General features: G+C 45.4%; 1 protein-coding gene across 1 annotated transcript in view; it reads right to left on the bottom strand.

The window, feature by feature from the left end:
- Positions 1-22,384, bottom strand: part of LOC140694831 (uncharacterized) — a 30,542-nt gene extending 8,158 nt beyond the window's left edge. Inside the window, exons 1-3 of the mRNA XM_072957883.1 lie at positions 22,202-22,384; positions 21,447-21,727; positions 20,842-20,920 (exon numbers count right to left, since the gene is read on the bottom strand). Of these exons, the coding sequence (XP_072813984.1) occupies positions 20,842-20,920; positions 21,447-21,727; positions 22,202-22,340 (499 nt within the window). The 5' untranslated portion in view covers positions 22,341-22,384. The remainder of the gene's footprint in view (positions 1-20,841; positions 20,921-21,446; positions 21,728-22,201) is intronic.
- Between the last annotated feature and the right edge of the window lie 1,238 nt (positions 22,385-23,622).

Here is a 23,622-nt window from a genome sequence, read left to right as displayed (position 1 = left end):
TAACTGCTAAAACACATTTCATCATTCATGTTGCCTTGAAAAATCTGAGGCACTTGTCTCTGATCAGAAAAGCAATTCTGAGTATTAGTATGTTACAATTCAGTGCCAGTTTGCTTTAGAAGAAAAAAGAAAAGCTACTGTTTCTCATCTTGCACAAAGTTTAAAGAACCTCCCTGCCTCTATCTCCTCCCATTTTCTAAGCTCATGCTCCCCAACCCTTCTGAAACAATTATGAGAACCTCTTATTCCCACCAATATGCCAAATCACAAAAGAGTATCAATTTATTTGTGTAAATATATACCTACACCTTGAACTGGAGGAGAAAGATTTCAGAAGGCTATATGGAACTTATTGCTACATTCCTGAAATCACACACATACACGTTCACAGAGACACAGACATATACAAACTGAATTACTGGGCACTTCACAAGCTAAGGACTTACAACTTCTAGAAGATAACTTTGTAGTTAGTTTAAAATACAAAACGGTCAGCTTTTGAAAGCCTTGAACATTACAAAATCATCCAAATATCAATGAGATCCAATTTGCCTTCTCTGTAGAATGTAATTCCCCATGATGGCAAAGCAGACCCTAAGAAGTAGTGGATCCAAGACTCGTGTTTTTCACTAGCTATGATCGTTTTAAAACACGTAAACAGATTTAGAAAGGTATGTCCCTATGACATTTATTCTTATTGAGATGGCATATGTATTCAATTGTCTATGCAGAAAATAGGACCCATGATGGTGTTTAAGAAATATTTTGTGTATTGAAATATTTATTTTTAAGTGCAGACAAGGAGGGTGGGTATTACTCCATTGTAGAGCACCTGTTGAGCACGCACATGTTCCTGGCTTCAATCCCCTGTACCTTCATGAAAATAAATAAATACAAGTGCTTACTTAAAAATAAGAATAAATTTATATAAAAAAATAAATGCAGACTAAAAACCACTGCAATCTAGGAGCCACAATTATAATAAAAAACAAGTGTTTCTATCAAATATTGACTATACGCCAATCACAGAGACAACCACAAATCACACCTGACAACCATCACGTGTGATTCTCAGCAATCCTACTAAGTAGACACGGATGAGAAACCCGACTCTGCGGATGAGGAGACGGAGCTCGGAGGAGCCGGGGACACTGACCGTCCTGCTCCCCGTGACACCGCGTCAGCCCAGGGCAAGCGCTGACAGAGCTGCACTGAGGGGACACCCAGCTGCATGGAACCATGGGGGATTGGGGAGTCCTAGAAAATACTCAAAAGTGTTCAATGAAAAACCAGCTCAAATATGTTACTCTGTGCACCATCCTCTAAACACAGAACATGTCTGGGACCTTTTTGATGCCTCCGTGTCCTTTCTGCCATCATCAGTTACGTGCCCTCTCAGCGCGACCAGTCATGAACTGGACCCCATATGAAGTGCACTCAGATGGAAGAGCTTTAAAAGCTGTTTTATGAAGTTTGTAAGACTCTGTCTATTCCTCACACAGGCGGTCATCCAGCACTACTCACCGGTGCGGATGTACCACCTGAAATCACACCTTTCTGCTTTTTAAAATCCCTTCATGTAATACAGACTTTTAAACAGCAAAGAAGCAGCTCAACCACAGACAGTGGACATCTTCTCACCAAACGGACTCAAACAGCCCATCGGACTACCTGGAAGCCATTTTCTTCTATTAAACCCACTTCCAGGTACTTCATCTGATTGGTGGACTCGGCCTCTGAATGGCCTACTCAGAGAGATCCCATCCTCACATCCGGGGGTGGGAGAGGACCCTGCTGCTGGGAGAAATCAGTGAGGAAGGTGGACATCCTCCAGCCATTTCTGCACGGGTAGAAATGCCACATGCTCAGAAATTATACCATCAGCACCCCTCGGCTCCCATGGACTGGTTTCACATTAAGCAAACTTATGACACACTGATGCAAGAAAACCAGAAATTCAATTTATTAATGTAACAGGAGATGTGAAACTACAAACCAGATTGAAATATCAGAGTTCAACCATGAGTACAGATTCTCCTCCACGGCCCAATCTCGGGCAGGCAGTCACATGGCAAGCGTGGACAGAAGCAGAGCAGGAAGGGTTTCTAGATTAACTCAATGGACTAAATTTCTGTTATAAGAACAGATCTACTGCCTGGAAAACAATTAATGCCAATCACGGGGCACACTCCATGGACAGTGGCTGAAACACGACTGTGAGTACCTGTATAACTCCACTTTCCCTGTCCTTTCTGGTCTAACTGATGCAGAGGTACAGAGATCCAGGGATGCAGATACCTGTAAACACCCAAAGCCCATCCCTGGGAGCCTGGAAACCAGATAGCCAGGATTTAAATCCCAGCTCTGCCACTTACTAGCTCTGTTACCTTGGCCAAATTACTTACCCTCTGTGTGCCTCAATTTCCACACTGTAAACCTGGGATAACAATCAAATCTTTCTTACTCACTTGTTGTGAAAATTGGAGGATTCATTTCTGTAAAACTCTCAGAAAAGAATGTAGCACATTTTTGGTGCCCAACAAATTTCAATTTAATAAGAAAGTGATTTACAAGTCTCCCATCTAATCATCTTCTGTGTTTCATGACTATTCTGAGTCCCAAAGGAAATCCTTATTTCCCCTCTTATAAACTCTTGAGGAGCACCCTTCTTTTTCAAGCCACCACCTGTTTAATCTGAGGGGGGATTCCCTCCTCCCCACTCCTCTGGTCCATGGGAGACTGCTTCTCCCTTCACACCCCTGACCACTGGCCCACGGCTAGCCCTCCTCACACTAACAGATTGAGGTGTGAGTCCGGGGAGACAAGCAGGGCATATGAAAGCTTTCCTTCCCCTCCAGTGTTGGCCACCCTTAGGAAGCAGCCGGGATGCTCAGTTCCATGGCAAGACAGTCCTGTGCATTATGGGTCAGAATCTCTCAAGGGAATGCTCGCTGTGGACCAGAGTTACCTGGGACTGCGTAAGTCTCTAATTCTGGGACATAGTGTCATGACACTCACTCTCCCACAGCCCTGAATTTCATGGAGAACGTGGCTTCATCAGTAATAAAGGAGACATTTATCGCCTGCCTGTTCTTCTTTGTCATCTCTCAGTTGGCTGCTGGACACAACATGTGTATAAGTATTGGGTCCCCTTAAGCCCCAACATATATGAAGTAACAAAAATTCTGTGGCTTAACATTGGTTCAGGGCGACTGTGTAACTGTCCTGACTCTGCTGATGCTAAATTATGTGTATAGGAACTATGGAACCTCCTCAAATATCTTTCATCATAAAACCAGCTTTTCTTATTTTCCTGTTTCTCAGTAATTGCCAAAGACTATCAAATGATGGCTTCACACCAAACAGCAGTTAAGATTATGAGCCCTCTTGTCATACACACTGTGCTAAACACTTTACATAATTTCTAATTCTCACAATTCTACAAAGCAGAAATGAGTGTCCCCATCTCACAGACGAGGGAAAAACTCAGAAAGAACTGACTCAGGATCACGTAGCTCAGTGGCAGCGCGTGCACGCAAACCCAAGTCAAAACACCACACCCCTTTGTATATGTACCAAATCTCCTACCACCCATTGACACACAGCGGTGGGGATAATACTTAGGGAACTCAGTACACTTTTCAGCTTTAAGGTGCTCCAGAGGCTGCTTCTAGCTCTTTTATAAAATCCCGGCTCACTGGTTTCTAACACTGCAAGAAAAGTCCGATGTTGCAACTGTTTGCATAGGAAGTCTGAAATGTTCACAGCGAGATGATAGAATAAAACTAAGACATAAGCAGAATAATAGTTCCAGGTAGTCAGACATAATGGACATTGTGCTACCCTGAAGCACTAAGCAAAGGAATCAAAAAAAAAAAAAAACGTTGTTTAAGACTTCCTTTACAAACAGGAAAGTTAAGACTGTAAGAAGGTGTAACAGCGCCACCTATGGCTTAAAAGGCCTTCCTGGTTGCCTGGAAAGGTGCAACACAAAAATTGCCTGTGGATCAGAAACAAGAATCAGATAACTAAAAGCTTATGTAGCACATACTGCTCTCCTAGTCCTCATGTCTTGCACTGTAGCAAAAACCAACAGACCTGTACTAGGCCTATATTCATAAAAGTCATGTCTGTATTTTTCCAACAGGAGGTAATCTAAGTATCTTGCAAAATACTTCTCAAAGAGCCAGGAAATCATAGAAGTGTATTGAAATACAAAAACATTTATTTACATATTAAAACAGCATGAGCTTTTTTCTATTAAAAAAGCTGACATGTCAAATCAATGTTTTGATATTTTAAAACCTATTAAGAGTGCAGAAAAATAAATCAAAATTTTCTTTAATCACAAAAGAGAGAAGCTGAAAATGATCAATGTGGATTTTTCTAAACTTAATGCTTCTGGTCAGAGTCCTACGAATTTAAATGTCTGAGTGTATAGTTACACGGCAGCATGAACACTGAGTTGTAACAATACACATTCTGTGTAAATAATCTTCAAGGTCGTCTGCTTAAGTCAATTTAACTAGTCCCTGTCTCAATAGAATGATACAGATTTCATTAAAACTTCATACTGCACGCACACACACACACAAAACCCTGAATCCTTGTTACTTTAAGCCATATTCATATATATCCATATTGAATATGCATCAGAAACAAGCCACCCTCTTTAGTATTCACAGTTGATCCTTCTAAACTATCTGTCATTGTGACAGCACATTTTTACTAAGCAGCTCTTGGATGCTTTGTATACAAGGCGTCTACCTCTCACAGTCAGACATGGTAAACGGCATCACTCAAATTTCACAAATGAGGAAATATACTTAAGCCATGGAAACAACGTACATATTTATCATCAGGAAAGAAAAGAGTAAAGATTTTACTTTCAATATGCACTGACAAACTTTTCCTCCATACTAAGACTACATACATAAAACAAATTCAGTCATTGTAAATTATTCTGTCAATAAGCACCACTAGAGAAAAAGAAGCAACATCATTAGCAATGATTGGACTTTCAAAGCCCACTCCTATTTTGCACTATAATCATTTTTAATGTTTTGTTTTTAGTGCTTACATAGCACTAATATAAAGAAAACATAAACTATTTAAGTCATTACCTGAGAATGCAACATTTGTGAAAATGTACAATTTTAATTTATGCCACTCTGTCTCACATTCTCACTGGTGTCTCTCCTTTGAAGGCCTCATCAGGCTGAGATCGCCAAAATCGGTCATTTATGGACTCACAGGAGTTCGGGAAACCACTCAACGGGAGGCTGATCAGAGGAGAAATTGAGAATGCATCCTGTGCAGCCTGGGTTCCAGCACCGAGCTAGGCACCGCCAGCTGCGTTTGATTTGGGACAAGCTGCCCACCTCTCAATCCCTCAGCTGCAAAAAGGAGACATTGATATCTACCGTCAAACACCTGCTTTGAAGTAAAACATGAGAAAAACAGTTTAGCCTTTGGTAGGTGTCCACTCACAGCAAGCTTGGTCATTATGATGATGAGGATTACTTTTAATAAGTTAAGCTAGACCAAAAATTAGAAATCACCATAAAGGAGAAACATTTTAACTCAATAAGCATTTCCTTTTGAATGGATTGATAAAAGTTCTAATGATTTTTTTAATAAACCAAATTTTGTCCATTAATTTTAGATTTACCAGTTTATGGACAAGTCTCCAAAAAAAGAATTAGAGGCCTCTAACCTCTGAATACTAAGAAAGTAAAGTTTAAAAAAATTATGGGGGAGAGTATACCTCAGTTGAGAGAGTATGTGCTCAGCATGCATGAGGACCTCAGTTCAGTCCCCAGTAACTCCATTTAAAAACTTTTATTTAAAAAAAAGGAGAATTAAAGGAAAAAGATGGAGGACTACAGAATTTTTTTAGAGAATCCACTCAGATTTAAGATGGGGAAAAAATATCCATTTCTCACAGGAAATCTTAAGAACTATGTAAACCGGATCTGAGTTGTCTAGTCTTTAACATTATTCATGAATTCATATTACCAAGTCTTAAAACTACCTGATAACCCACAGTGGTGATAGTGATCATAAAACCTGCCAATGCGGATCGAACTCCGGCTAGGACTGCTCTGTTCTGACATCTCTGCCCCTGAGGCCTCACCAGGCTGAGAGCACTAAATTTTGTCATTCATGAGCATCTCGTGTAAGTCTTCCATTTGTGATTCTCAGTCTCCTCTCACCAGCCCCTCTGAGGGAAGCACTGTTATCATCTTCCCCACACGCAGATAAGGTCACTGAGGTACAGAAACTAAACCTGCTCCAGGTCACATCGGCATTAAAGGACGTCTGTATTTCTGCTGTTTTGCGATTGACAAAGGAATCTGAGATATCAATACAAGATAGACTGTTAAATAATCAAGTCTGTCAGCTCTTCACCTCAAAGAGCAGATACTATAAATTCCTGATGTAGGATGAGGCTGCCGCCACAAAATGACTCAGCTAGAAATTAATATCCAAGATGAAGCAGCGGATACACATAAATATTCATGACTGTCAACTCCTCTCACGGGTCTTGGCCCTTCACTGCCTGAATGGGGGTGAAATCCCCACCCGTGTCTGGGAGGGTAGCGCGGCTCTTCCAAGTCTCACCCAGGCTTCACAGGCTGTTTCCCCCTACAGACTGTCCTAAATGATTAAAAAGCTCACAAGATTTTTACACCAGCCAAAACTGAAAGACATTTCTGCATATGGAGCACTTTCTCAGGCTTAAACCATTTTTGCCTACACTCAGCAAGGGGGAAAAAAGAAACATGACTCTGCAAAGTCTCTTAGCCTTACCACTCACAGGAGTTGAATGGTCTCAGCACAAGATGACCCTTCACATTACAGGATGAGAACAAAATAAAGCCGCCCCAACAACAAGCACTCCCAGAGACAGCGCTCAGCAGTCTTCTGCACACTCACGGTTGTGCAGCCCTCACCACCATCTATTTCCAGAACACTTCATCACCCAAATAGAACACCCCTGTCACTAGCAGTCACTCCACAACCCCCCTCCACCCAGCCCCTTGCAACCATCATCTGCTCTCTGCCACTGCATGAGCCAATTCTGGGCATTTCTAAGATCACTGAAATCAACAATATGTGGCCGTTTGTGTCTGGTTCCTTTCAGTTAACGTGCTGTTATCAAGGCTTTCCCATGTTGAAGTGGTATCAGCATGCCTCTTTTTTTTTGAAAATGTTAAACTTTATTAGAAGGTGGTAAATACTATCAAAAATAGTTAGAGTGGGGTATAAGGGGTGGGGTTTCAAAGGGAAAAGGCCGGGTTGAGCAGTCAGGGTGGACTACCCAGAGCAGATGGCTTTTTTCATATTCCCCTTTATTTATTTTTTCTTTTTTATTCACTCTTATGTCTGAATAATATTCCACTAAATGGAGATACTACATTTTGTTCTTTCATTCAGCAGCTATATATGGACGAGGTCCAGAAGAATGAGTGTAAGTGGTGGCTAGCAGGGATGGCATTTAAGCAAAGGGCAAGATGTGCTTTCAAAAAAAAAAGTGAACAATCAGAGGCACAAGGAAATTCAGCGCGTTTCTGAGAAAGTGCATGGTTGCTTCAGTAGGACTGCCATGCAGGGCTGTGGGGGATAGTGACAGGAGACACAGTGAGGGAGTCACCTGAGAATATTCCCCACTGCAAGCAGCTCAGCCAATTCTCCTCCCTCATCCTGTATTTTAGAGACATTTTTGCTAGCTTTTCTCTTATTTCAAGTAACAGTACTTTAGTTACACATCTGATCATCTGCATCAGACCACATTAGCTCCAAGCCACAGAAAATCATTCACTGACCGGAGCAGCTCCAAGACATAACATTGATGGACCAGGGAGTCCTGCAGCATCCCATCCTGCAGGCACAAACCACACATGTTCCCTGGTGATGTCCGGAAAGTAAAATGCATGGAAATATCTCACTGCTGCTGCACGACATCTGCCCACAAATTGCCCCCAAATCATGCTGGCACAGCACTACTCAACCCTCGCACTACCCCCCCCAAAAAAAAAAAAGAGAGAGAGAGAGAAAAGAAAAGAAAAGAGAAGAAAAGAAAAGAATAAAGCTAAGAAAGCAAATTTAGGCTCTTCCATTGAAAACCAGCAACCATCACTGCCAGTATCTGAGCTGGAATGATCCTGACTTCAAAAACCACTGTGCAGTTACTATTCAAATGTGACAGACATATATGTATTTCACTTAGATGATATTACAATAGGATTTTTCTTTTCAAAATTTCCAGTTGCAACAATAGCACAAGAAAGTTTATGTTTCATTTTTTAAAAAAAATCAATTATTTTCCACTTTGTTAATTTTGAATCTATTATTATTTTATAAAGGGAGCTATGCTGCACACTATAAACCAAATATCTGGCTTCTGCAAACAAGACCTATATGACTTCACTATTTCAGAGCAAGCTTTAATGATGCTTTCAAATTGGGGGCGCTCACTAACAGCTCTTTAAATACTGTCAAAGATGTGCTATTATGTAATGCAAAGGGTCTACCTACACATCAACTCAGAAACCAAAGAAACTACACGAAAGCCTTAGTTTATCATTTTAAAATATTCCTATTATTTTGAATATTAAATTTCTTAAAAGATAAGATATTTTTTGAGAAAGACATCAGTTGTATTAAAATTCCTCTCACCAAGAAAGCAATCTTTATCAAGAATTACTACCCCTATGAAAATCCAAAAGACAGGACGTTTCTAGCTAAGTTAACTTACAGATCTCAACACAAGCCTAAATCCTATCTGCTCTCACTTGAACGAGCCCAGCAAAGTCCTGGGCTACTCTGGAACTTAGCTCTTCTGTTCCATATGTTGGCAGAGCTAAGATCATCACACAAGGCAGGGAAGGAGAGAAGAGGTAAGTCCACCTGGCGGCCTCCATCTGTTTACTTCCAGCCACAAGGTGTCGCTAGAGCGACCCCGCTAACAAGCCCTCCACACAAGGAAACCCGGCATCCACTCTGCCCCTGCGGTCCCCAAGCAGTCCCGACGCCCCTCTCCCACTGGTGGCCTCCGAGCCTGTGAATGGTCTTCTAATGACCCTCCCAGTTGGTGACACCCTCCCCCTCTTCCCCGCTACACACACACACACACACACACAGCCAAGGCAGCCTTCCCAAAGCACAAATTTGATTACATCTCCCCCACTTCAAACCCATCAAAGGCTCCCTGGTAGAGTTCTAGCCCCACCCCCGACCCTGCTTGTCCATCCTCACCTCAGTACCAGGTCCCCAGTGACCTCAGGGGCCCCGTGACCTGCTGCTACTTCCCACTAGCCTCCAGGCTCATTTTAACTGTTTGTCAAGGAAGTCTTCCTTCCCTCCAACCTCCGCACTTTGGATTAGGTGCCCTGCTGTGTTAATAAAACATTTTAATCTAAGTCAACTTCTGACACTGCTAAGCTCTCAAGAAGCAAGTACATTTTGCTTACTACTGTGGGTCCACCCCCTCTCCCCTAGACACTCAGAATTGCGTGTGTTGTGAATAAAAGAATGAAGGGGTGGGACTCAAAAGGACAGGCAGAGCTGCTCTCCTAAGGGTCACTTCCTGCTGACACCCTTCACTGCCTCTTCTGTGTCAGTTCTAGTAAAAACCAAGCTCCTCCAAAGCCCTCCACCCCTAGGCCCTCTCCAGTGTCCTTCAAAGCAGGGTCACCCACCACCCTGGACCACACAGGGCAGTCTCCCCGAGTCCCCACCCCACAAGCCTCCAGGCCTCTACCCGGGCTGCTCCTGCCACCTGAGTCACCCTCTTGATTCCTTCCCCTGGCTGACTCTTACTCTGTCCCCAGAACTGAATGTAGAGCCAATTTCTTCCAGGAAGTCCTCCCTGATGATGTCCTTTAGCTCTTGGCTGGGCTCCATCTACAGCAGCACTGCTTGGCGACCAACTGGTATTTGTCCACCTGCTCCTATGAGACCATGACCTCTTGGAGGCCATGTGGGAAAAAGGAGTGAGGTGACAAGAGGGGTGGGAAGAGCAAACAGGAAAGTCGCAGCTCAAGTCCCAAATTCAAGGATTCTGTCTCAGATAAAAAGAATAAACTGTTTCATACATGTGTCATTTGGCTATGATTTTTGTGGCTCATGGAAAACAAGAGCTTTGTGTTCAAGCCTGAAATCCAAGTTACATGCAAAGAAATGTATATATTCATATCCAAAGGAAACCAGAGCTGCTCAACAACACTTTGCAGTTAAAATCCAAAGGAACTTTGATAAAGGCAATCTCCCTCTCTCTCTTTATTTTTATTTATTTATTTTTTTTTGGTATCATATAGCTTTAGAAGTATTTGTATAACTAAGTGATGGCTACAGCCTATGATTCTGCACTGGAGTGTTTGGGGCTAAGGAAGCCCAGATTACATGCACTGTGTAAATGCAATCACACCAACACAATGACAGGCGCCCTAGTGGCTGAGCTGAAGTTCCAAAGCAGAGAACCTTATGTTGGAAGACAGCTCTCAGTAGAAAGTAAGAAATGCAATGTTCTGTACTCAATTTCATTAGCTTTATGAGCCATTAACAGATAGTATGTCTTGTCTAATGAAACCCCAAAATATATTGTCATCTTCGATTTTCTCCATCTGACTGTTTTATGCTAAATTTGGATATCAAACCCTCACTCCATACGGAAAGCTCAGGCCTTAGCTGCAGCACAGTTACATCCCGTGGAAGAAAGCCGATCAAGGGAGAACAGGAGAGTTTCCCTTCAGAAGCTGCTAAGTGTGGTTTTGCACCTGTATGTCATTTACAACCACGCCATCGTCAAAGGAATAAGACCTTACATCTGTGGGGCAAAAAGCACTGCGGTGGTTCCGAACCATGAAAGAACACTGAGCTTTGTGCAACAGTCCTGAGACACTTAAAGCGTACTTTCTCTGAAAGGCTCCGAAACTGACTCACTTCACCATTTCAGGTACAACCGGAATTAGTAGAGAGAACATGCCCTTGAAGTCTGACAAGGCCCTGCTGGAATCCTGCTACAGCATTTACTAGCTGCTAAATGAACCAATTCCTTAAACCTCTGAGGAGGCTTCCCAATCTTCAAAACGGGGCTGCCACCGCCCACTTGGGAGGCATGGATGTGAATGCAACACGCAAGTAGGGCGGCCGACTGGTACGTGACACGGGACCTGGCTAGTTTCCCTCCGCTGCCCTTCTCCCCCTTTAAACTTGCACTGTTCCCCCTTGGTAAGGGTGAAGCCCCAGGAACAGACTGCCCGATTCTTCTGTATATCCCCGGATACATACCTTACCCTTAGGAGGTCAGAAAAACAACTGCCTCCTCCCCAGTCACTATCAATATTCTTAAGAGTCTGGGTTTTTTTAACTCTATGTTTCAGGGAGACTATTCAAGAATTGTTCAACCACCGTTCTCCAGGTTGGCTCCTCTCCCAACGCCCATCCCTTCTTACCTCAAATCTTCTGTCTGATTGCCTTTTGTTCGTGGGAAAGAGAGTCCGCTAGGGTGCGGACTCCCTAGGCCTCCCTCCCTTCATCACAGGAGAGTGTGACTACATTCTCCCAACTCCCCACTCCGACTCCAGCTTCTGAGGAGTTTCCCCTTCTGGACCCTGCAGCCTCTGGATCGTCCCAAGACGCGCACACATGGCCAAAACCCTCTCTTCAGATTTCTTCCTGTGTGGCCCTGCCCACCCCCCAGAACCTTAAGGATAAATGCCATTGCTCTGAAAATCACAAACGCCGCTGACTGACACACCAAAGCTGCATGGTCCGGGCTTTCCTCCAAACCAGGCACAGCCCTGCCCCCCCTCAGACACAGTCTGCACCTCTTGAGATGAGCTGATCCACTTGCACGGCTGTGAACACCAGCTAAGAATGACGAATCCCAATGTGTATCTCTAGTCCGGCTCCTTCACCTGAGCCCCAGGCTCATAGACACGAGTGCCTCTTGGAAGTCCTAACTTGGATGACAAATGGCATCTTAAAAATGCCATATGTCAAAAAAAAGGCCTTATGTCCACCATTTACTCTAGACTTCGATTCCTGGCAGGTACCTCCCAGGCTCCCCATTTTAGTAACAGCCCCAGCACCCACCTAGGTGTTTGAGGTCACATTCAATTTCCACTGTTCCCTCCACCTGGCCCTGCCCTGGAATCAGTCTTGTTATTTCTGTCGCTAAGCCAGTCTCAAGTCTGGTTCTGCAGGGAGCACGATGGAAACCCACAAGCTCACAGCAAGGTGCACTGAGTCACAGTCCTCCGAAGGGAGTTCCCTGGAGGGGGAGGCATCTCCTGCTGCCAGTCACCTCAGAAGGCACTGGATTCTCACAAAGAAGGACCAGAAGAAGGGACTCAAGGATCTCCCGTGATCTGAGGTTTGAAGGGCCCGAGGTCTGGGGGAGCTCCTAGTTAGCTGACACTCCTGTCAGTGAGCAGATGAGGATGGTAGGAACCCAGGCAAGTCTGTTCTCGCTCCGACCCCTTTTCTCTCGGGAGCCATGGGAAAGGCCAGTTTCCAGGGCACAGACCGGCCATCACAGATCCCAGCCTGCATTTGCCAACCCAGACAGCCTAGACTCCTACTTGCAACTCTTACTTCTGTTCTGTTCCCCCCCAGAATGTGATGGACTCTTTCAGAAAGTCTGGACTGTCTCAAGCGAGACCAAGTCAGTGAAGGATGAAGTGTCCACATTTGGACCAGAGCATGAAAGGAGAAACAAGGCCTCATGTACAGCATGACGGTGGTGGCCAAGCCCTTTCCCTGGGTGAGATGAACCAGGGTCGGGGTGAGAATGCAAGGTCCCTTCACGGCTGACAGGGGTGTTGGAGACTCACTACCGCAAAATAACCACACGGCCGTCAGTGGTGGACATCAGCTGCAACAGACACAGAGTCAGCTATTTACTGCCAAAAAGGGGTAAAAGTAAAGGCCGGTGCAGGGAGGCCTGCACGGCTGCTGAGGCAAACCACAGACCTGGCTCTGAATGCCCACTGGCTGAAGCAGAGAGGAAGCTACGGTCCCCTTTAGCGGTCCCTGTGTCCACCAGATCCAAGTGAACCAGTTACTTAGGACAAGGCAATGTTTTCCTGATACTTAGAAAAACAAGCCTCATAAAGGGAACAAAAGAGTGGCATGGTTTTAGGCCCGCTCCTGCCCCTCTATGAATGCAAAGTAAAGTAAATGGCACTGGGAAGGTGAATGCAAAAAAAAAAAAAAAAAAAAAAAAAAACCGGTGACTGCTTCCTCCAACAGCGTCCCCTGCAGCTGCTCACCCCCGAGCCGGCCACTTCCTCACCAGTGACCGCCGGCCAGGAAGCGCCGTCACGCACGTCACACAGCGACAGCCAGGAACCATGTGCCGAGCACGTTTGTGTAAAAGCCAGAATCAAGCAAGGTGCTGCAGAATTTGACTTTCCAAGTTTAAATACTCCATGAAAAAAATCCCTCAGCAGCCGCCTAAATCAATTCGCATCTCACTTCTTCAAAACAAATAAACAAAATTAGTAAGAGAGCATTTGTTACCAAATATAAGGACGAACTAACAGGTTCCTCAAAGCAAGGACTTTAACAGATATCAAACTCCAGTGGGTGATGTGCTAACATAGCAAAAATTCCAAAAAAGTAGAAAATAAGATGACTAGGATAATATACGAATCATGGCAACTGTTAAGTTTTTGCTTTTTATAGCGATGGAGACGGCACAGAGGGCGATCTGGCTATTCCAATGCAGGGTGTGCACAGCCCACATTTTCAGACCCAACAACATGCTCACGGGGTGGTATAAGGGAAAAAGGAAAATAGAAAAAGGAATAGAGGAACAGCCAAAATTAGAAACACACGAGAACAAAAATGACTTTGACAGCATTTACAAGAAATTACCTCAGTGTGATGAGGACAGGGACGCAGGGACGGTGAGACCCACCCTCACCTCCTGATCCAGGGAAGGCAGGGGCCTGAGGGGAGCGATGCTGCCGGGGGACCCCAACGTGGTCAGCGCCCCAAACCAAAACTTCACCTAGATGCGTGTAGACAGCTTTTGAGCTACAAAATGTGGTCGCATTTCAAGCTGGAAACTTTACTCACTCCCACCAAGAGGAACAGGGGAGAATTAGGTTCTGCTCCTGAACCAAAGCATTGTTTAAAACATTAATGACTGTGTAAAAGCAACAATGGAGTAAAAGTCACTGGAGGAGAACGTGCTTGACCCGAGCTCACTGGCCACTTTATCTCACTGACCTTCAGATGCTGGCTGAGCCCTTATGGTACCAGAACAGACAGACCCACCAGGAGGGAGGTTTAATGCGCTGCTGTATTTTGATGCCGGCAGCCATGCCTGGTACACGAGGTTCTGGGTAAACAATGGTGACAGTGTCAACCACTATGGGCTAAGCACACATCCAGCTACTCCGCCAAATCCCAAGGGCAGACTTCAAAAGGCAAAAACAAGCTGGCATTCTCTGTTGGCTCTGCAGAATCAGAGCCAAGCAGTTGCTGAGCAAAAATGTCACCAGTGCCTCCTAATAGGAGGCACTGGCGTGGGGCTGGGGCAGGGCTCCAGGCTTCCACTGATCACCCACCAGTCTGTCCAGGGGGTGAAGGAGGTCCCTGCTTTCATTGCACCGATGCACCTACCTTGAATGACGCCTTAGGACTCAACAGGAGGTGACAGGTGAGGTGAACGGAGCCAGCCTTGGTGTAGCACGGTTCTGGCAGCTATGCCCTCAGCAGTGCCCAGTTTCCTAAACCTGACACCTCATCTCCAAGGAGCAGAAGTGTAGTGTGGGCATGTAGATCACAGGGCCCTGTGAGGACAAGTACAGATCATGGCCACGACATGCCTCTCCCCTTCCTTAAGCCATAGAGGAATGTCCGGGGAGGAAGTGAAAATTATTCCAGAGCCTGCCAGGCACCACACGCAGGTGGGACACGGATCCCCTGTGTCTGTCATTCACAGGACTGGTGTGGATTTTCTTTTTATCAATTCTCTGGCATCTTCTCCTCCATCTTACCAACAACAAGAAAGTAGAATCTGACCTTAGAATCACAGAGAATCACAGAGCCCCTCCTGCACAGCGGGCCCGGCAGCACGTGCCATGTCCTCCGACCGTCACCTGTGGGACCGCCATGAGCGCTCTCCAGACTCAAGGCCCGAGGCCGTAGGCCGGGGGGACACAGCTCACCTCACTCTCCCCAGTAAAGGGGGACCACCTCTCGGCAAAGACGTCTCACCCTCTTCTGCCCGAGGGACAGCTTGAAAGATACACAGGGAAACATAGTAGAGGGTGAGGGGTTAGGCAGCCCAGAAGTGATCGTCTGCACTTCCAAGGCAGAGTGGGGCCTTTGACCTAATCACAGGGACAAAGTGAGGACGAATTTTTCCCTGCTGTGTCCCATACACCGTGACACGCCTTTCCCTGCGTAAGGAGCTAATTCGGAAGCCCCTGGCAGTGTTTCTGATGTCCTAACTTGGCATGGTGGCTGTCAGGCAGGGGAGAGGGCCTGAGCCGTGCTGGTGCTGGGCCTGGGAGGCAGGAGACATCGGCTCCACCCTGAGCTCAACCAGCACCTCGTTCTGCATCTCGGGATTCAGAGTCTCATTTATAAGCAAAGGGATGAAACTGTCCCAGGACAGGCTGTCCAACAGGAATGAAATGAGAGTCATGTAAATAATGTTTCCCAGTTGCCACGTTTAAAATGTAACAAAAAAAAAAACCAAGTAACTGATTTTAAGAACAGACCTTACTTATTCTACTGTATGTAAAATACTATCATTTTGACGTGTAATCAATATAGAAAGTAACAAGATAGTTTATATTCTTTTTACTAGACAAGTTTCAGCGTCTGATGTGCATTTGACTTACAGCACATCTCAGCTCAGACCGGCCTCCTCCCCAGCACTACTAACATAAGTAGCTGTGGCTACTCTATTGGACAGCAACTCCAGGGGTCCCCCCAAGTCTCCTGGCTGAAAAGGGGGAGTAAGTGTCCACACTAACCCTAAAAGGATCTCTCTGAAACAAAGGCGGATTTAGTTTTAAACGTCTGAAAACCGGCGGGCTACACCTCCTTCCCGCCTTGGCTACAAGAAAGCCCTCCTCCTTGATGATCCCATTCTGGATGTAGGGAAGCAATCTGTCACACAGCCAGGGTGGCCCGGCCTTCAGGTTGACTTGCCTGCTGTCTGTGTCCAGTCCCACGAAGTCCTCCTTCTCAAATAGGATGTAGAGGAGGGGGGTCTTCTCCCCAGAATTTTCGGGGTCCCCATCCAGCCACTTGGACTTGGGCAAGATGAAGAGTGACTCAGTGAAGTCGTCGATCCTCTTCTCCACCACCCGCAGTCCTCGTAGATTGAAGGCCACGTCGGTGTGCGGCTGCTCGGCCACCTCCCCATACAGCACAAAGACAAAGAGCTGAGAGTCATAGAGCGTGGTGCCATACAGCTCCTCTGTGCGTGGAGCTTCTAGAAGGTCTTGGCCAAGAGGCAGTCAGTAATGGTGACAAGGCCCATGACATTGCGGTGGGTCTGGAAGTCACTCCATCCATTCTCGGGCGCATAGAGATACCTATAGTAGATACAGAGTGCCCACTGGGAGCCGCACGGTCTGATCTGGCTCACCAAGGAGATTCCATTATAGATGCAAAAGAAATTCTCTAAGATGATCCCCACGGGTTGGACCACAATCGGGAGAGTCTGGTGGTCCTCAGCGCACTGCACATAGTCAGGGGCGTTCATGTTGCAGGCCCTGCCGAGAAGGGAGGGTAAATCGATGTACATACTGTGCTGTGGGCTGCGGGCCTCACTGGGATGCGGCGACCTGGTGTGCACCAGCCAGAAGGCAAGGGAAGTCCAAGCAAATCGGGGATAATTTTGTCCTCAGCATCTGCACATGGCTACTGAAGCTCAGATCACATTACCCAGCTTTTGGTCTAGGCTTCCATCCCCTGCAGAAAAGGATCATTTCTTGTTTTCTGTTTCCAAGCACCTAGGCAGGCCCTGATGCAAAGTCGGTGCTCAAAACTGCTGAATAAATGAATGAATAAAGGAACTGCTTCCCCACCCCTCAGCAGGATATAATGCAAAGAACCATAGTAGGATCAAAATATCTGGATTTCAACGCCAATTTATTTGAACTCCTAAGGTGCAGAATAATGGGTAAGAAAACTTGCTTTGGGGAGGAGGGTACAGTTCAGTGGTAGAGCACGTGCTTAGCATGTTCAAGGACCTAGGCTCAATCCTCAGTACCTCATTTTAGAAAAATGAAACAAATAAATAAACTTAATTAACCCCCTCAAAAAATATTTTCTCCATTCAAAATTCAAAAAAAACCACCTTGCAATTGACACAACATTGTAAACTTGACTATACTTCATTTAAAAAAAACTTCTTGCCTTACAAGAATATATCTGGATTATGGAAGTTTGCAAATGTAAAATGCCTAGGGTACCACCTGCATAAGAAGAAGGAACTGTACAAATGTACTATCCCTCATTTATGAGCTATTTTTCCTTTGGGGAGATTATAACCTCTCAGAGATATTTTTCTCATATTAAAAAAAAAAAGAAAAAGTAAACATTACCTGATTCTCCATACTGCTGAAGAATCAGATAACCCTATGAAAGCATCTGACCCACAGAGTTTATTCAATAAATGTTTGTTGAATGAATGAATAAACAAGCAAAGTGAATGCTGCTCCCTGCCACAGACCATCATAATGGTACTGCTTGGAAATGCCAAGCCCACGTTCCACCCAAATCTTCACTAACCACGTGGGTGACCTGGGCAGACCTGTGTGCTTCTCTCAACACCAGTTTATTCATAAATAGAAATGAGGGCAATAATACAAACCTAAAAGGGTTAGTGAGTCACGAATGAATAGTACCCCAAATTTGCAAGATGGAACTATTAAAGAAAATTGGGCAAAGAGTCCATAGGCCCTCTCCATATTATCTCTTACAACTACATGGGAATCTACATTACATCTAAAAATAAAAAGTCTATTATTTTAAAGAGGCTATTGAGTTTAAATCAGCTCACCGTCTCAAATAAGGAACACACAGTACAAATAAGAGAATGCGCAGCCCATGAGATGCACTCAGTAAATATTCCCACTGAACCCACTGGTCCCTCCAAATTCAGAGCATGAGGATGTGTCCTCGTGGCCAGAGGCCACTGCACCTGAAGCTAAAAAAGCTAATGGTCCCCACTTTCAAAAGCCCCTGCCACAAACCTAGGTCTAATTTTGTATTTGTAATTTTTTTTCTTTTTATAAAATAGAAATCCCCAATTGCATAGCCTTCAGGTCACCAAAACCTGACCACAGAGATCATGATGGCAACCCTCCTTGGTGAAACAATAAAATGAAAAGTCATTTCCACAAGACCTGTGTGTAAATCTACTAGGGAACTTCATCCTGGACTGAGAGGAAGAGGACTGGGGAGGAGGGGGCAATCTGAGGCACACAGACCCATGGGCCACCTGTCCCACGATGGACATTACACTCAACCCTCACCCTCCAGGAACTTCAAAATACACACAGACAGAGTGATGTGGACAATATATATGTATTTTTAAAGAAATTCCGACTCTCTAGCAGGTCTTGTATCTACCGAGACACAAATGGCTTATGTGTATAATGTTTCACAAAAGCCTTAAAACATTACCACCCCAACTTGACACATTAAGAAACTAGGGATAGAGGTTTATCACATTGTGCAAGATTAGAGAGTTGCCACATCAGACACTGTATTTAAACCCAAGCCTTTGCTCCAGTGCTCACACAAGGAAGTGTGACATACTGCCCCTTTCCTGCCCTCTCCCTGCAATAAATCTCTGAAGAGTCTTTTCTGTGCCACGTGGAATCACAATCACATCAATTTACCACAAAGAGCTATGTGACTCCTTGGAGGACGTGTCAAAATCTAAAGGGTTGTGATGGGAGGAGAGATTTGAATTTTCTGTTTCTCAAAGGAAACATGGCTTTAAAAGAAACTGAAAAGCACTTATCTAGTCTAAGCCCTCATTGTGCAGAGAAGGAAATGGAGGCTCAGAAGAGATGAGGAAAGGGACTTATTAACAAATATTGTCTCAGTGCAGCACCAAGCCAGCCCTGGGCCCTTCTGGGGGAGTACCTGGAAGGCCCAGGAAAATGATTGTTAGAAAAAGGAAAGAGAAGAAGCATACAAGGCCCTGTCTCTACACCACCATACCATGAAGTTCCACCAAATTATCCAGTATTGGGTGCAGCCAAAATTTAGGTGGGCTAAAGAGGTTATAGAAACCTGGAAGTCTCAACCATTGTGGAAATTCCAACATTTACTGTTTTTTTCCAAGTTTAAGCATCAGTTCAGTGGGCGCTCCATACGAGGGACTACACGAGGCCTGGAGTTCTCCCAAATACAGATCTCTATTATCACGTGTGCAAACCACACACAGGCCCACCAGAAGAAAAACGCCCACACATAAGATGGAACTACTGAAACAGAAAAGAGCCAACCAGCATATATTGCTAGCAAAAACGGTGCTGCTAGAAATAGACTCATGGACATAGAAAGCAAACTGTTGTTAGCAGGCAGGAAAGGGAGGATTAACAGATACACATTAATAAATATAAAATAAATGACAAGGACCTACTATATAGCACAGGGTACTATTTTCAATTTCTTGTAATGAGTTGTACTAAAAACAATCTGAAAAACATTTATATACATATGCATAAGCTTATAACTGAATCTCTGCTGTACATCTGAAGCTAACATGGTAAATTTACAACACTTCAATAAAAAATAATTTTATATAATAAGTAAAAATAAAAGCAACGCCATAAAAAAAAAAGTAAAAGAACACGGTAATCCCCTTAGCTGTAGGTGGTGGAGAACTCTGCAAGCACCAAGTCCACTCGAATACTCCAGCACTGGCGGTCACTCATTCTAACCATCAGAGAATCACTTGGCTTCTACGAGGTTACTTTTCTCTTCAGTGAAAGGCTACAGTTGCATCTAATGATGTATTGAATCTCATCATTCACAAACCCAAGAATTAATGAGGATTTCCCATAGGCCTGGCTCTGGACAGATGAAAAGATAGGGTCCCAGATATATTCATGTGTAGAAGAAGTTTATGCCATAAAGACATTAATTCTTCCTGCTTTGATAGACAGATTCATTGCAATTCTGATTAGAATTCCTCCCAGATATTTCATGGAATGTAACAAGTTAATTTATGGTCAGGAACAGCCAAGAAACTTCTTTAGAACCACCACTGGGAAGGGGTGGATAGGTCATGCATTTCAACTGGTCTTTCTGATGTGATGAAAACGTTCTGGAATAATAATGGTTGCACAAATGTGAATATGCTAAAAGCTGCTGAATTGTAACATTCAAGTGGGTGGACTTCATGGTGTGTGAACAATATCACAATAAAGCTGTTATATGAAAAAATCCTTCTTGCCAATTATTTTTCCCTCTATACTACTAGTCTGTCCCACAATTTAAGTAAAACAAACAAACAAAAAAAACAAAACAAACCAGATTTTGCCAGGAGCTCTTTAGGAGTGCAATGTCCCTGGGTCTCCAACGCCTCAGGTTGTGCTGTTCCTGTTAACACACAATAGCTGGGCTGGACTAGTTAGGGACTATAAGTATCTTTTTAAGATCGACGGTCTCACGTTTCACCCTGGGAGAGTGAATGATGGAGGATGAGACAGCCTCATGCCTTCAGCTCATTTTTAACTGAACCAAGCCCTGCTTTCACCACTGTAATCCCTCTCAGTATAAAAACATGTGACATCAACAAGCACCACCATCATAACACCTGAAAGTGTTCAAGGTACTTACCTGGGGCAGAAATCCTGATCAAGGAGACAGAAGCTCCCTCAGCACTGCCGCTCCCTTTTCCCGACTCCACCAGGAGAAGCTGGGAGTTACAGCCGCGGGCTCTCAGCCTGGGGAGCAGCGCCCACGCCGCTAATCTGGACCTCAGGGATCGGGAAAGGGAGAGGAAGGCAGCCCCGGGGTCGCGGGGCAGGGAGAGCGGGGTGGGGGACGCGGGCTGCAGCCCCGCTCGGAGGCCAGCCCCAGCCCCAGCCCAAGCCGCCCGCCCCGTCCGGGTGTGCAGACCCCGCCCGCCCGGGACACAGCCCGCCCAGTGGTGGGGACGGGTCGGCGGCCTAGGAGAGGAAGCCCGGGAGGGGAGGACTCGCGGGCGGGAGAGGGGAAGCGGACGCCAGCCGCGAACTGAGGGGAGCCCGGCTGGGCCAAGAGGCGGCAGGGGCACACCTGGCCCTGGACAGCTGTGGCCGGGGCGCCGGGGCAGGTGGCGCGGGCAGAGGGGTCTGGCCCGAGGAATACAGCTGAACACACACTGACTGGCGCCCTGGGGGGCTGTGACACGCCGACCGCCCTCCCGCAGCCGCCTCACCCCTTTCCCGATATCCCCTCACCTTGCACTTCCACAGCCAGAGGCCCCGGCCCCAGGCAGTAGCCAAAGGCCTACAGGGCGACAGAGCTGAGAAGTCATTGGGGCCGATCCCCGGCTCGGAGCTGGAGCTTCCAACCCGCGGTCCAGCTGGCAGCAACTGCGCATGCGCAGGAGGGCCAGCGATCCGCTCTGGGTCCTGAGAGAGAAGGGGAACCGAGGGAGGGAGAATAGGGGAGGAGGAGGGGAGGCGGGGAAAAGTGGAGGGAGACACATGGACAGGAGGAGCAGAGGGAAGGCAGTTATCTGGAATTGGGAGGGGAGTAACAGAGATGGGGAGAAAGCGTTTTACCTCTTGTGGCACCCCGAAGGAGGCAGCAGTCCTGCCTATACACCCTTCTCTTACCCGTCATTGCCCACAGCTCATATTTTACGTCCCTGGCCCAGCCCTCCAGCTAAGGTCTCTGCAGAAACCCTACGGGTATCATACCCGTTGCCCCCACAAGGAGCTAGGTTTACTGTTGCTCAGGGAACCAAGCACCCGCAGGTGTTGTTTCTCAGAACTACCTTGGGAAGAGTACATATTCCCCTTTTACACGCTGGGAAACAGGCAGGCACGATCTCTGCCTTAGCGCCACTGTCCCAAATGTTGGGCTGGCAGGGAGCGGGAGGTAAAATGTCAGAGCCCCAGAAGGAGCAGACTGCCTGAGTGTTGGTGTAGAGTCCCCATCCCTCCTGGGTAAACCACACCCCAACCTCGGGGAATAATCAAGGGCTCACCGTAGGCCCCTGTGTGTGGGAGAGCTGCCCTCAGTCCCAGTGTCCAACTTGCTAGGTAGGTAGAAGTGTTATTGAGTCCAAATTCATTCTCTTCAGTGCAGGACAGGCCAGTAAGTTGGGAGACCAAGTGTTGGGGCATGGAATAGCAAGTTTCTGTAGACCTAGATGGCAAACTAATGTCCTGGAAAACCATCTCCCCAAGTCAGAATTCAGGCTGCTTTCCTATGTGCTTGGTTTTTGCAAACTTCTTGGTGTAGGAATTCCTTCTTGTTAGAATCCTTTGTTCTTGCAGCTATCTGCGTGGGTCAGATCCCTGTAAACCTCCAACAAAACAAACGTTATTTTCTATTCTGCAACGTGTTATCTTTATATGATTGGAAAAGTGTTAAATACCCTTAAAGGTCAGAGCCTTCAGAATAGGCTCTCCTGTATATTTTAGGCTCTAGGCAACATTGTTTTACAAGCAAGAAGAAGCCTAGGAGACAGAGCACAGGGTTAAAGTCAAAGGAACAGATCTAATATGGAGTCAGATTTCTTCTTTTCTATTACCGTGGCAGAAGCCACTTGAGGATTTAAATCCCTTAAAGTTAAAAATAAGTAAAACTTTAAAGGAATTTACATACATTGGTGGGAACTTGCATAGCATATCTGGAAAAGCACACAAAGGATTGTAAACATTGGCATCTCCAGGGAGGCGTGTAAGAACAGAGGATGAGGGAAAACTTCTTTCACTTGAGTATTTTTTGCTCTGTTTGAATTTTTTTAACCATATGCATATATTTCTTTTTCAGTTAAAATAAATGTGTAATGGAGCAAAGGAGTAACTAGTTCAGCAAATACAGCAGCCATAGACTCACTGAGTCATCATTTTCGATTTAAGCCAGGAAGCATCGATTGTCTCTCTCCTATGTGCCCAGTGCTGTTTTAAAACTTTTTTATATATTTTTTTTATAAAATAATAACATGCTATCCCTCACCCCTGCTCAGGGCTGGTGGGAAACCAACTGAGTTTTTATTGAGTTGTTTTCCAAGGAGTAGAGATGAGTTATAAACAGAACACAACTTCAGGGCAAAACAGGCGGACTGGTTTTCCAGCAGGCCAGATAGCGATGACGGGTTTTCAATAGAGGCGCACAGAGGCTGAGAGAGAAAGCCTCCAGGACCCTACAGAAAGCTGCCCACAGTGCCTTCTCCATGGCACTACTGAAATAGGAAAGAACAAATCTGACTCCATATTAGATCTGTTCCTTTGACTTTAAACCTGTTCCCTGTTTCCTAGGCTTAGTCTTGCTGTTTCTGCACCTTTTGTGAAACAATGTTGCCTAGATCCTGAAATATACAGGAGACCCTATTCTCAAGGCTCTGACTTTGAAGGATATTATCACTTTTCCATTCGTATAAAGATAACAAGATACAGAATA

The sequence above is a fragment of the Vicugna pacos genome, unplaced genomic scaffold, assembly GCF_048564905.1.
Source record: "Vicugna pacos unplaced genomic scaffold, VicPac4 scaffold_105, whole genome shotgun sequence".
Lineage (NCBI taxonomy): Eukaryota > Metazoa > Chordata > Mammalia > Artiodactyla > Camelidae > Vicugna > Vicugna pacos.
Note: the sequence above shows the minus strand (reverse complement) of the source record. Positions and strands in the feature narration are given on the sequence as shown.